The sequence below is a fragment of the Passer domesticus genome, chromosome Z (genome assembly GCF_036417665.1).
Source record: "Passer domesticus isolate bPasDom1 chromosome Z, bPasDom1.hap1, whole genome shotgun sequence".
NCBI lineage: Eukaryota > Metazoa > Chordata > Aves > Passeriformes > Passeridae > Passer > Passer domesticus.
Window position 1 is genome coordinate 62,466,397 of NC_087512.1, and position 13,284 is coordinate 62,479,680.

The 13,284-nt window shown below is 37.2% G+C and overlaps 1 protein-coding gene across 2 annotated transcripts in view; it reads right to left on the reverse strand.

The window, feature by feature from the left end:
• The window catches only part of TMC1 (transmembrane channel like 1), a 73,547-nt gene that overhangs the window by 25,279 nt on the left and 34,984 nt on the right, over nucleotides 1-13,284 (reverse strand). For both annotated transcript variants that reach the window (XM_064404029.1, XM_064404028.1), the window contains 3 exons: nucleotides 6,711-6,801; nucleotides 5,743-5,824; nucleotides 2,539-2,645 (listed from right to left, as the gene is read on the reverse strand). In XM_064404029.1, the coding sequence (XP_064260099.1) occupies nucleotides 2,539-2,645; nucleotides 5,743-5,824; nucleotides 6,711-6,801 (280 nt within the window). The remainder of the gene's footprint in view (nucleotides 1-2,538; nucleotides 2,646-5,742; nucleotides 5,825-6,710; nucleotides 6,802-13,284) is intronic.

Consider the following 13,284-nt stretch of genomic DNA (forward strand, 5'->3'; position numbering starts at 1 on the left):
CTGTACCTCTTACATTCAAAGGCAACACAGAAGTGCATCCATATTTCTCTAATGAGTGGTGTTTGTCTTAAAAAAACCAAAATTTTTTTTTTCCACTATGGATTTTATTGGGATATTTTAAATGAAACGTATGGGAAGATGCTAGGGAATCAGTTTTTGGTTTCTGACAATTCCCCTCCTGCTGGCAAGATGCTTGTTCAGGCACAGTACATCTCCTCATGGGGTCCTTTCCAGGCTCACCCTGAAAACCATTGGCTTGTTCTGTCTTGGCTTCTAAGGAAGATCACAGAAGGACACAATACACTGAGTTGAAATGGATCCACAAGGATTATCAAGTCCAACTCATGGCCCTGCAAAAGATCATCTCAAAGAGTCACATCATGTGCCTGAAAGTGTTGTCCAAAAACTTAATGAATGCTGTGAGACTTGGAGTTGTGACCATTTCTCTGGGGAGCCTGTTCCAGTGCCCAACCATCTTCTGGGTGAACAACCTTTTTCTGATATGTAGCCTCAATCTCACCTGACACAACTTCAGGCCATTCTCAAGGGCCCTGTCACTGTCACCACAGAGAAGAGATCAGTGCTGCCCCTCCTCTTCCCCTCATGAGGAAGTGGTAGATTGTGATGATGTCTCTCCTCAATCTCATTTTCTTTAGGCTGAGCAGACCAAGCTACCTCAGCTTCTTCTCATACAGCTTCCCCTGTAGGCCCTTCATGATCCTTTGGATAATCTCACAATATCAACAGCTTGATGTCTCTTTTATATTGTGGCACTTAAAGCTGCCCCAGCACTTGAGGTGAGATTGCCACAGAGCAGAGGGGATCAAGACAAGCCCCTCCCCTGCCCAGCTGGTGATGCTGTCTCTGATGTTCCCCAGGACACGCTTGGCCCTCCTGGCTCATGTCCAGCTTGCCACTGATGAGGACCCCCAGGTCCCATTCCATGGTGCTGCTTTCCAGCATCTCATTCCCCAGTCTGTGTGTACATCCAGGGTTGTCCTATCCCAGTGCAGAATCTGGCACTTTCCCCTGTTGAACTTCATGTGGTTGGTCATTGCTCATTCCTCTAACTTGCTGAGATCTCCCTGCAGGGTCTTCAAGGGAGTCAACAAGTCCTCTCAGTTTTGTGAAGTTCCTCTCAGTCTGTGAAGTTGCTTAGTATCCCTTCCACTCCTGAGTTAATTTATGGAGATATTGAAGAGCACAGGGCCAAAAATGGAGCCCTGTGGAACCCCACTGGTGACAGATCACCAGTCTGATGTCACCCTATTCACTAGCACCATTTGTGCCAAACCCCCGAGCCAGTTGCTCACTCACCTCATGATGTTTTTATGCAATTGTGTGCTGCACATTTTGTCCAGAAGTATACTGGGCGAGACAGTACTGAAAGCTTTTCTGAAATCCAAAAATAGTGCATATACTGGCGTCCTTAGATCAACTGGTTGGGTTACTTTGTCATAAAAGGATCAGAGTTTGAAGAGCAGGACTTTCCTCTTATGAAGCCATGGTGGCAGCGAATAGCCACATTGTTCTTCAGGTGTTTTTCAATATCTCTCATAAAAAACTTCCCCTTAACTTTACCAGGCACTGAAGTGAGACTGACAGGGTTCTCCTTCTTGCCCTTCTTGAAAATCGGAACACTTGTCAGCAACCAGTCAGCTGGGACATTTCCTGACTCCCAAAACCACTCAAAAATCATTGAGAGAAGTTTTTGCAATGACATCAGATCATGAATGCCATCAAACCCTATAGATTTGTACAGATCTAGCTGGAGAGATCATGCTACTGAAATGCTGGACTGGGAAGTTTTTGGAAATTCCTAGTTCTTTCTTATCTGCTTACTACAAAACAAGATTAGATATTGAAGTCAGGGAGATGGCACATCAATTTTACTTCCATAAAAACCCTGCTTTTAGAAGGGGAATATGATGGCTCAAAGAAACCCAGGAACTATTACATTTCATAGAAGTAATGTATGTCTGAGTCCAATATCTGCTCTAAGTACCACTCTTAACATAGCTGTTACACAGTGCGAAATATGAGAGGTCTCTCATGACTTAACAGCCGTTATGCCTTATCAGCATGTGAGTGTTACATCTGAAAAGATCTTCTGAGCCTCATAAGAATGCATCTTTCCATTGCAATGCATATTGAGTCCAAATAGTCCCCCTGGCATTTTCTTAGTCTCAGTTCCTCTACTTTGTTATGCGCAGAACCACAAAAAACGAACAAACAAACAAACAAACAAACTCCACTCCCCCAGACAACAAGAAAACCCCCACATCTACATCATCCCAGACTCAAAAGACAACCCTAAATATATTTTACATTTTCCTGTCCTGTTTAATTCAAGACATCTCTCTGCAGAGACAACTGTCCACAGAGGAAACCCATTTTTACAGGCTTAGTACAGTCTAACACTTGCAAATGGAGCATAAAGAGACTGAAAACCTGTTTAAACCTGCAGTCTTATGAAATCTCACTGCAAAGACAGAAATCCATATGGCAATCCTCAAAGATAATTTAAAAGATTCCCACCTCAGGCACCATTACAAGACCAAAGGTCAATCCAAAGAGAATCATATTTATTCCATACATCCAACGCAAGAATATGAAATAAGATGCTACTGATGAGCCAAAGTGACCTGTGAAAACATGAGATGTGATAAAAAGGCAGATAAGCTGGTCCTTTGAAGTTATTTTATCTAAGGATGCACAAAAGTTATTACAAATAAGTAAAATCAGGAGAGGCTCTTACACATTTGATTGATTCTAATTTTAATTAATTTAAAATTCTAATTAAGTCCAAATTTAATTTTTTTTCTAAATTACTGTAATTCTAATAAATTTTTTGCATATTGCATACTAGTATGTCGTGAGCTGGCTGAAAAAACAAGAACAAAAATATAAATGTATTAGTTAAAAAGAGTTTCTAGGATCGTATAAAACCTGTGATGCTTGCTATTATTAAGTAATCTCTAGAAGTATGTTTCAATTATGTTTTTATTTTTTTCTGTCTAAAGTGGATTTTAAGCATTCTTGACATGCTAAATCAGAACCAGCCCAGTTTTAACAGGAAGCAGCACAGAATTAGCCAGCGGGGAAAGTCTTTCCATGATAAAACACTTGTCAGTGCTGGTATAAGAGTGCTGACCAGATTTTTTTCTCAAGAGATGAAAACCATTATCTGCAAGTGTTTGTACTCTTTCTTTCTCTCACTCTTCTGTTTACGTGCTCCCTCTGTAGCCAGGTGTGCAGGCAGTCCCATCTCTAGGTGAAGGTGAGTGACCCTGGGTCAGGGTCACTCCAGACCCTGACCCAGACCTGTGCACAGATTAGAGGCTGCAGGGGAAGCACTGAGAACCAGGAGCCTGTTTTGACCCATGCTCTGCAAGTCAGGCCAAGCAAAAATAAAAGCTCAGATTCAACCCCAGCTTGCTTCAGCACAGTTCTGCTGACTACAGGAGAGCTGTCAGTTATAAAAGTACTAGGTTTCTGTTCCATTACCATTCATTTGCAGGGGAAAAAAAATGACCTTTCAATAGGTTTTTCGTACACAGTCTAGTTTGGCAGCCTGGAGCACAATAATAGCAAATGAAAAGTAAATCTCTCTGTTGAGAGACTTATTTATGCCATTATTTCCAAACTCTTTTGCAGACATGTAACACATTCTTTCAGTCTGTAATATGAAGTTAATATATCTTGTATTATTTGGGATGCATATATTCCTATTTAACTGTGACAGCTCAGTCAATAAAAAATTTAATACACTTAAATTGGTATAATCCAAAACATTAAAAAAAAAAAAAAACAACTAGGAGACATTTATCACAGGTGTGCAAAGGGAGGAACAAGCCATTCTGTCAAACATTTCAGCATTTTGATTCTGCTTTATTCATGGTTCAGAATTAAACCATCATTTTGAAATTTTGTGTGAAGTGACCAATCTTAGCAGAGACCAACATACTGGGAAGTCTGGGGAGAGGTATAAATCAAGAAACTCTGAGTTAGTCTATCTGGCTGTGAGATGCAGAGCACCCAATTATAACCAAACTACAGGCCTTGGGGGATATTACAAAAATACAGAGCAGGAAATTACGAATATTTCTGATTTTAGGTAACTTTTGTAGACTTCTTCATGCCCCATATTAGCACGTATTAGGATTTGTGCTCAAATCCTAATATCCCCATTGTATTGGGAATACCTTCTTTTCATGCACTGAGTTATAGTTCTTGTATAAGTTATCCTGATGAAACCTCTCCTATGCATCCATCTGGAACATCTGCAGTGAGGCAATGCATTGGAACTACTAGCATCAGTATAGTTATTGCAAGCCAATGCACAGACTGCTCATGTGCTTTATTCTTTTTCACCAATCAGGCAAGAACAGACCCCTCTGGTAAGTAAAAAGCTTAACTATATATAAGAACAATTTAGCCATGACTGCCCTCAGCTGCATTTTCAGAGTGGGCAGGTGCAAAGAGGGGCCTGCAACAGGGAACACAGAAAAAGTCACAAATGGACTGCACTAGCTGTGAACAAAACTAGTCCAGTTTCACCAGTATTTTGAATCTACTCTGAGGTACAACATGTTCTGGGTATTGATGAAATAGTTCTAAGTAGACTTTAGTCATTGTTTCCTGCATCCACAGCCTCACCACACAAGACATTGGCATGAAGATTGGTGTGCATTTTATAAATTTCATCAGTGGCATAGGAGTCACCCTGTCCCAACACAGGTCTGTGTGATTCCCATGTGTAAAGTCCATTTGCACAGATAATACTGAATATCTGTTCTGTAAAGAAAAGAATAATTTATATTTTCTCAACATAAATATTTCATATATTAGTCAACTTCTCTTTTAAATATGAATGCCCCAGCATCAGATTCACCTATTGTCCACATGGGGGAACAGCACAGTAGAGCTTGATGTTCTTTGTTCTGAAACCACTCTCCCTGTGCTAGAAGGGACTCACATCTTGAAGAAGAGAGCCTACCTGAAGCCCAGTGTTACAAGCTTTCACTTGATCTTTCTAGATAGCTGGAGGACTGGAAGAGTCAGACTCAACTGAGAAAGGCTCTTTATGTTGTAGTGGGAAGCATTTGTTGAAAAGGGAATCTAAATGGCAGACCTTCATTCAGGTAACAATGAACTTAAGTCAAATTTCCTTCAAATAAAGGGCAGTTTAAGTTTGTCACTGGAACTTCAGCACAAAACTGAATTTTGACAGACTCCTACTCCCAAATACACCCATAGTACTAACTACACTGCCTCATTTATATATGGGGCATCCAAGACCAATACTGCTCTCTCTGTGTTTTATTATGTGGCTGACAATGAGGGAAAGACAACTTACATGAAGCTCAAGATAATGAAAAAAGTGGCTGAAATAATTCAAATAATTGCAATATAGCCTATATAGTATAATCTGTATAAAATAAATACAGACAAAATAAAGTGAAGGTGAATAAAGTGAATGGCTAAATCCCAATTCCACTTTTCTGGGATTAATTTCAACACTGGGTCTTTTACTGCTACCTGTATAGTGACAATTTTTATCTGTAAAGTGATACCCTCTGAAGAACATTTTCAACTAGTTATATTATCAAGGTCAACAAATACTAATGAAAAAATACTCATTGATTTTAAACTATGCATTGAATACAGATGCATATACAAAAAATTTATCATTTGCAGACATCAGAAATATTATGCTAGAACCTATTCTTACATACTTACTTTCAATCTCCTTAATTTTCATTTCCCAGGGTATGCAGGCTGTCTTAAAATTTTCAAAATCTCTTTGAAATTTCATCCATTTCTGGAAAGAGTCACAGAAAAAAAAAAAATAAAAAACAACAAAAAAAAACACACACCATCACCTCATGCCCAGATGTGCAGTTCTTCCTTGAGTTAATGTAACCCCTTAATCATCCACAAAATCCATTGGCAGAGTCCACAAAGTAATTGTTTGTGAAGAGCCAACTCTTTTTGTTTATTTTAATGTCTTCTACTGCATTTGTGTGAAGTTCCTCTTTCTATCACAAGAAGAATTATTAGCTAATCACTTCTTTTCATGCCTTTTTTCTTTTTCTTTTTCTTTTTCTCTTTTTCTTTTTCTTTTTCTTTTTCTTTTTCTTTTTCTTTTTCTTTTTCTTTTTCTTTTTCTCTTTCTCTTTCTCTTTCTCTTTCTCTTTCTCTTTCTCTTTCTCTTTCTCTTTCTCTTTTTCTTTTTCTTTTTCTTTTTCTTTTTCTTTTTTCTCTTTTTTCTTTTTCCTCCTTTCTTTTTCTTTCTCATTTTTCTTGTCTCTTTCTCTTTCTCTTTCTCTTTCTCTTTCTCTTTCTCTTTCTCTTTCTCTTTCTCTTTTTCTCTTTCGTCTTTTACAGAGGGCTGTCTCAAGGGGAAAAGTGAACTTTGGATTCAGTCCACACAAATGCCCAACCGACACCAAGACAAATTAACTTTGACAAGATACTGAACTCTTGCAAGCTCCTGTAAAACAGCTGATTTTTGTTTTGATGACAAGTTTCAAAAATCAAACCATAAGCTTTTATTAAAAAATATTTTCATGCAAGAACAGTGAAAATAAAAGCTTAAAATCCATAGAAAGACAAAGAACACACTGTGGAAGATGAGTACCCATGGCAATAATCTCCAGAAAGCTTCCCATTAGCTTTACAGGAAGATAGTGAAACAATCCATTTACCTTGGTCATCATCACTTTGTATGCATAGAATTTTTTTCCTTTTCCTTTTCCAAGAGCACCTTCAAACTTCTCAACAAAAAGTTGTGCTTCCCTGCAAAATGAAGGGAAAAAGAGAGATATAGACTGTGTTCTAGTCAATTTTATATTGTCTCTATATAATAATGTAATTTTTTTACTCCTCATAGAGCTTTCTAAAATCTCGTTACCTTAGTATGTTTGAAAGGGAAAGTTCAGAGTTTTTTTCATTTTGCAGAAGACTATATATGTAATGTATATGTAATGTAAAAATACAAGCAACTACCATCACCTGATCTAATACAAACATATTTGAAGCTCTCAGATTTGCCTATGTCCAGTCAAGGTTACTAAATTAGTTCAATCACAGTAGGTCAATAAACTGACTTTTGCAGTTCAGCTACTACCCATTTATGTGATGCACAAACAGTTATTCTTGTTATTCCGACAGGCATTCCAACAGAAGAAAGAAAAATCTTCATGGGACGCTGCTGGGTCTTGGTGGTGATCACCTTTCTTGCTTTCAGTAATCCTCCACTTTTTCCTACCCTTCTAATTTCTTCCTTGCTCTCTTCTTTGATACTGAATAAAAGTGAATCATCATTTTAAATATCAATATTTGATCTCTTTTGTGTCGTAGTCGTGCTCTGGATACATTTGAACATCTCCCCTCTGTGTTCTCAACTTAGGATGCATTCCCAGGTTGGGAGAGATATTTGTACACTAGAGCTTTGGTTCCCTTTGCCCACCCTTCTCAATATTATATATAATTTAGCCCTTCTGAATTTTTGCATACATCTTCTCTAGCTGTACCATTTCCAGAGTACTTTCTTTGAAATGCAGCTTCGCTAGTCCCCAAAAGGCTAAAATTTTTCCTATAGAGATATATAAGTTAAATAATATAAAGATGAAAGGAAGAATTTGAAACTATTTTTAAAATGCATAAAGTCCATGGATTAAAACAATAAAGAGATGAGATCATGTGCATTCTAATGTTTCCTCCATTTAATCCAATTTTCATGTATGACTTTCCACTATGTCTCTCCTGAGAAAATGTGCTTTAAAGTCTAAATATCCTAAACCACTGGAAAATAGACTAAGGATTCTTAATTCTAAGTGTAAACTGTTTTGTTGTTATGCTGTATAAATTCAAAGCACTCTATATTATTTTTATAATTATTATTATATTGTATCGCACAAAGCACCTGGGAGAAGGTAGACTATTGGGAAAATACTAATTATGATGAATATTGATGTTGATGTACTTTTCTTTTTTTTTCCAGAACTGTTACAGACAAGTTCACTGAGTAAAATTAATTGTCATACTTATATTTTTTGCTCATATATTTTATATGGAAGGAAAAACATAGTGTTAAACAGCAAAATCTGGCAGTATAGCAGGGTAGTTGAGATAAAGGAGAATTAAAATTACGTGAGAATATGGCCATTAGCCATGACATAACTTTTCTCATTTAATGGTTAAAAATCTCAACATCTATAAAAGTAACTGTGTATTTTTAGTAACTGCAAATGCTTAGGGTAATCCTCAGTCTGAAGATCTATCAAAGCCTTTCACAGCTTAGACACCCACTGCAACAGTTGCTTTAGCTTGCAGTACCAAGGATCCAAATAAGTGCCCCTCATTGCAAAATTGAGTTATTGAATTTAATTTTCAGTCATTGAAAGTTTTCCTTATTTGAGAGTCCTCTAAGCACTCTCCCCTTCCCTTTGGTGCTTTCACCCAAACCCAGCTGATGAAACACCAAGGCCAACGCAAGTTCACCTGACCTTCTCAGGACTTCTGCATGCCTTTTTCTCAACATTTGAAATTATGAATGTTAGTCTAATGACTTTTTTTCCTCTCTACAGCACAAGTAAAACAAAGATTCAGATTAGAAAAGATAAAAAATAGCCAGCCACCCCCACAGCCACAGAGCCTACCTATTCATTGCATCAAATGTGTTTCCTGAGGATCAAGTCAGTCATTATTGCATCAAGTCTAGATCACATTTGTATACTGGATTTTTAAGCCTGATCATTCTGTATTTAGCTAGCACTGACACTGATTGCGGATTCTTTATTTTCCAAGCCACTCTGAGTCCTCCAGATATTTACAACACACTGTTCACACATAATTTTTTCATTTTGATTCTCAAAAAAATCTACAATTAAATTTCATCCCTTCAAAGTAAGTCAAAGAGAATAGATTAGTTCAGGCTTAAAGGCAACCCTGTGTCCAACGGTTGCCTTTAAACCCAAGCCTCAGGATCCAAAATCTTACTGCTCTTTCAACAGATATAAGGGTATCCTGACAGCAGATGGCAGCTTCCCCCTAAATTCAGCAGAGAGTGCTGGAATGGTGCCACAAAAGCAGGAAGACTCAATAAACTGCATACCTATCAATCTCCCAGGTTAGCATACTATATTCTACTGTCACTTCTATCACTGGTTAATTCAGGCTTATTCATGAAAATTTTCTGAAATCAAAACCTACAGACTAGAAAACTTGTGGTTTCAGTCACTAATTATCTTATGCTGCAGAATATGAAATTTTTAAATTTCAAGTTGGGGGTTTTTTTCAGAGTGAAGCAATAAGTTATAAATTTAAGAACAAAATGTGAAAACAGCAATAAATACATTTAAAAATCCTTGATAGCATATATGAATATTTTTCACAACTATAGGTGAAACTCTCAAGCTCTCCACTAACTTCTTCTGATAAAATAAAATTAAGCTGAAACAGGAAGTAAATTTCCACTATCAAATCCCTAAAAATATTTATCTTAAACTCATTTTTGACTTGTTTTAAATTAATTCTCTAAGGTTTTCTACTAAAACTAGCTTTTCTTATCCTCATCTTCCTCCTGGACCCCTATCAAGCAATTTCTCAAGTGTTATCAGTATTTAAGCCTTTTCTCCATGACAAACCAAAAAATTACTTTTTGAAGGTGGTGATCTGGTCCTACAGATCATATGCTGCTGACGATCCTGAATGCTTCCCTGGATTCTGCTTTGCCAGTGGCTGAAGTTTCCTCTGTCTTTGCACCCCATCATTCCTAAATGTTTTATAATCTAATTTTCACTGATTTTCATTTCCCTGGAAATTTCATTTCATTTCCATTTCTTTGGTTTTCCTGCATTGGACTAAGTTCATTATTGCATCAAGAACAACTATTTCTTACTGAGTGGTTACAAGTGTAGTCAACTGAGTAGCGATAGAAAGACTGGACCAAAAAAACTGTTGGATCCACATGTGCACAATATTTATGAAGATATTGTCATGTTTCATCATAGTAGCATGAAGCAACTCCTTTCACTTTCTTAATAGATTGCTTTCCCATACTAACAAGTTTGTTGTATAAATGCTAAGTCCAAATGGTGGACTTGCAGTATCATTTTCATTTTCATTTACACCAAATTTTACTCTGGTCTAATAACAACACACTTTAATTTTTTTTTTTCTATTAATAGAATTGCTGGCATTAATACATTGACCATTAATGCACACTGACCATGTCAAGAAGATGTTTCAACCATGCATTAAAAATGGTGGCAAAAATGTTTCCAATTCTTGTGAAGTAATGGCCAAAATCATCTCATAGTTAATAAAAGAGTAGCACATGCTGTATGGCCAAAAGAGTAGTGGTGAATAAAGTTAAATCCATCTGTCATCCAGTTGCAGTGGTGTTCCCCAGGGCTCAGTACTGTGGACAGTCCTGCTCTATTGATGATCTGGAGGAGAGGATCAAAGGCACTAGCAGTCAGATTGTCTCCTCAAAGGAGGTTGCAGTGAAGAGGGAATCTGTCTCTTTTTCCAGGTACAAGTGACAGGACAAGAAACAGTCTTAAATTGTTCCAGGGAAGGTTTAGATTGGATAATACAAAAAATTTCTTCACCAAAAGGATGTCAAGCATCAGAGCAGGCTGCCCAGAGAAGTGGAGGTTTTGAAAAACTGGGTAAATGTCATGATGAGGGACTTGGACTATGGATGGACTTGACAGTGCTGTTTTAATGGTTGGACTCTGATCATAAGTTCTTTTCCAATCTAAATTGTCTTGTATTATTCTTATGAAATTGCAAAATTATTTTTTAAAAAAGAAAATAAATTACTTTGTGAAAGAATAGTGGAAGTATTCTTTCTCTGTTGGAATAAAAGAAATCAAGTTACCTTTGATGTTCCACAGGCATATCTTACATTTTGGTAGTTTTACCAATATCATTCTAAATAATATTTTCATTTTGCTTATGAATACTGGAGCCATCAAACATGTGTTCATTGTCTCCTCAGCTTTTCTTCCCCCACCAGCTCTGCAGCAGATTATTCCACTAATTAATTACTCCACTGAGTACTTACTCCTGACTTCTGTTTGTAAGTTACTTAAGCCTCCTGGCCTTAAAAGTTCAGCATCAACTTGGCACCATTCAGTCAGGGACCAGGTTTGCCATGTCCATTCCATGTCTGTGACACATGCTCTTGTTAAATATAGTTTAACAGATTACTTAATTAAGGTTTCTACCTTGATGTCTAAACTATCTAAATTAAATACCTCTATTTGTACATCCCTATGGATTTCTGTCAAATTTTGTCCTCTCCTCCATTTCTTTTGTACTATAAATAACAGGAAGAATGGGCAAGTCTTAGAAATACTTTTAAAAACACAACAAAATCCAAAAGTACATATATACATATTCATGCCCACTTGGAAGTATTACGATTTCACAAACATGAGGATGTGTCAAAAACGACGCAGACCAACAAAACCAAGCTTTGTAATCACTGGTATCATGTGTTAGAGGTAAATTATCTGTATCACAAGATAGGCCAAAGTGTCCCCCACTAGCTAACTGTGAATTTAAAGATGCTTTAGAGAAAGCTTATTAATTGAATTACAGATGCAAGAACTAATAAATTATCCAGGGGCCAGGCATTATTGTCCAGAGAAACCTGAGTTAATTATTCATACAAAGTGTGGAGTTACAGCTTCCAGAGTGCTAGGTGTACAGTACCTCAGGCACTTCTGTACTGCAGAGGGGATGTGTTACAGCTCTTAGAGCTTGTTACTAATGAATAGGATTTGAGTGGATTGATCATATTTTTCAGTAATAGTTCAGGAAGGTTTCAGACTCTAAGAACTAAAAGCTCAATAAAAAGAAATGTTGATCATTCAGGGCTTTTGTAAGTCTTAGAAGATTGGTTGAAAACAGATTTCAAAACAGATATTGTCAGACACAGCTCACTTGAAAAGCAGTTCAACAACAATAGTGGGCAAATTATATTGTTATTTAATACCCAGTTGGCCTCCAAGACAGCCAGTCTGGACTCCAGGACTGTCAGGATATCCACAGTAAGAGAGATTAAATACTGATTGACGGGAGTACAAAGAGTGCAACAAAAGATGATAAATTTCCACTATCTCACATAAGAGCCTTATATATCTTTGGGTTTATATGCTTATAAAATTTCTTATTTCCAATTCATTTGTCTTGATGGGCAGTCTGAGTACTGTAATAAAATGAATTATGCTAGAAAAATACTAAAAAATCACCATAATGATAACCCGTCCTTAGCATGTTATCTGCTATGATGGAGTGACCACATCAGTGGAAAAGGGAAGCATATCAACCTGTTGGAGCTAGTACAAAGGAAAGCCACCAAGTCACTCTTAGAGTAACTTGGTTAGAAGGATGGAGCCAGCCTCCTATGAGGAAAGCCTGAAAGAACTGGGTTTGCATTGCCTGGAAAAGAAAATATTTCAAGGTGACCTAATTACAGACCTCTAGTACCTGAAGGGGACCTGCAAAAAAAGGGAGGGACTTCTTATGAGAGATTGTAGTGGCAAATCATGGGGGAAAGTCTTCCAACTGAGATAGAATAAGTTTGTATTAGTTATTAGGAAGAAATTCTTTACTATGAAGGTGGTGAAGTGCTGTCACAGGTTGTCTAGAGAAGTTGTGGATGCCCTGTTCCTGGAATGTTAGTGGCCAGGCTGGATGAGGCTATGAGCAACCTGGTCTAGGGAAAGGTGTCCCTTCCAATGACAGGTGGGTTGGAATAAATTTAATTTTAAGGGCCCTTCCAACTAAAACTATTCTATGACTCTAAGTGAAGACCAGATTCTGCACTGCTCTGATTTTTCCACAGGAAAAAAAACAGTTCTCAATGCATTCTTTATGATGTGTGTTTAATTGGAAGTCCTTCAAAAAGCCTAAACTTGATGTTTTACTCTCTTTTTTTACACTACTTGTTATTTCACTTGTTTTGATAGTGTACTAATCGTCTGGTGCGGTAACTTTAGAGAACACAGTTGGCACATCTCTGGGTTCTTGAGCTAGGTTCTCTAATTGTATGTTACCATAATAAGCATTGCTGTTGGATACAAACTGCTCAGTTACTAATGGAATTTGTGCTTTTATAGCACAGAATTTTGTCTATTTAAAGTGCTATGAGCACTAATAAGAGAAGTGAGATGAGTATACCAGAGGCAAACACAGTAGTACAGCATTTAAACCCTTCACTTTTCTTAATATGAGTGCAAAACTCAGGCAGGAAAATTGCAC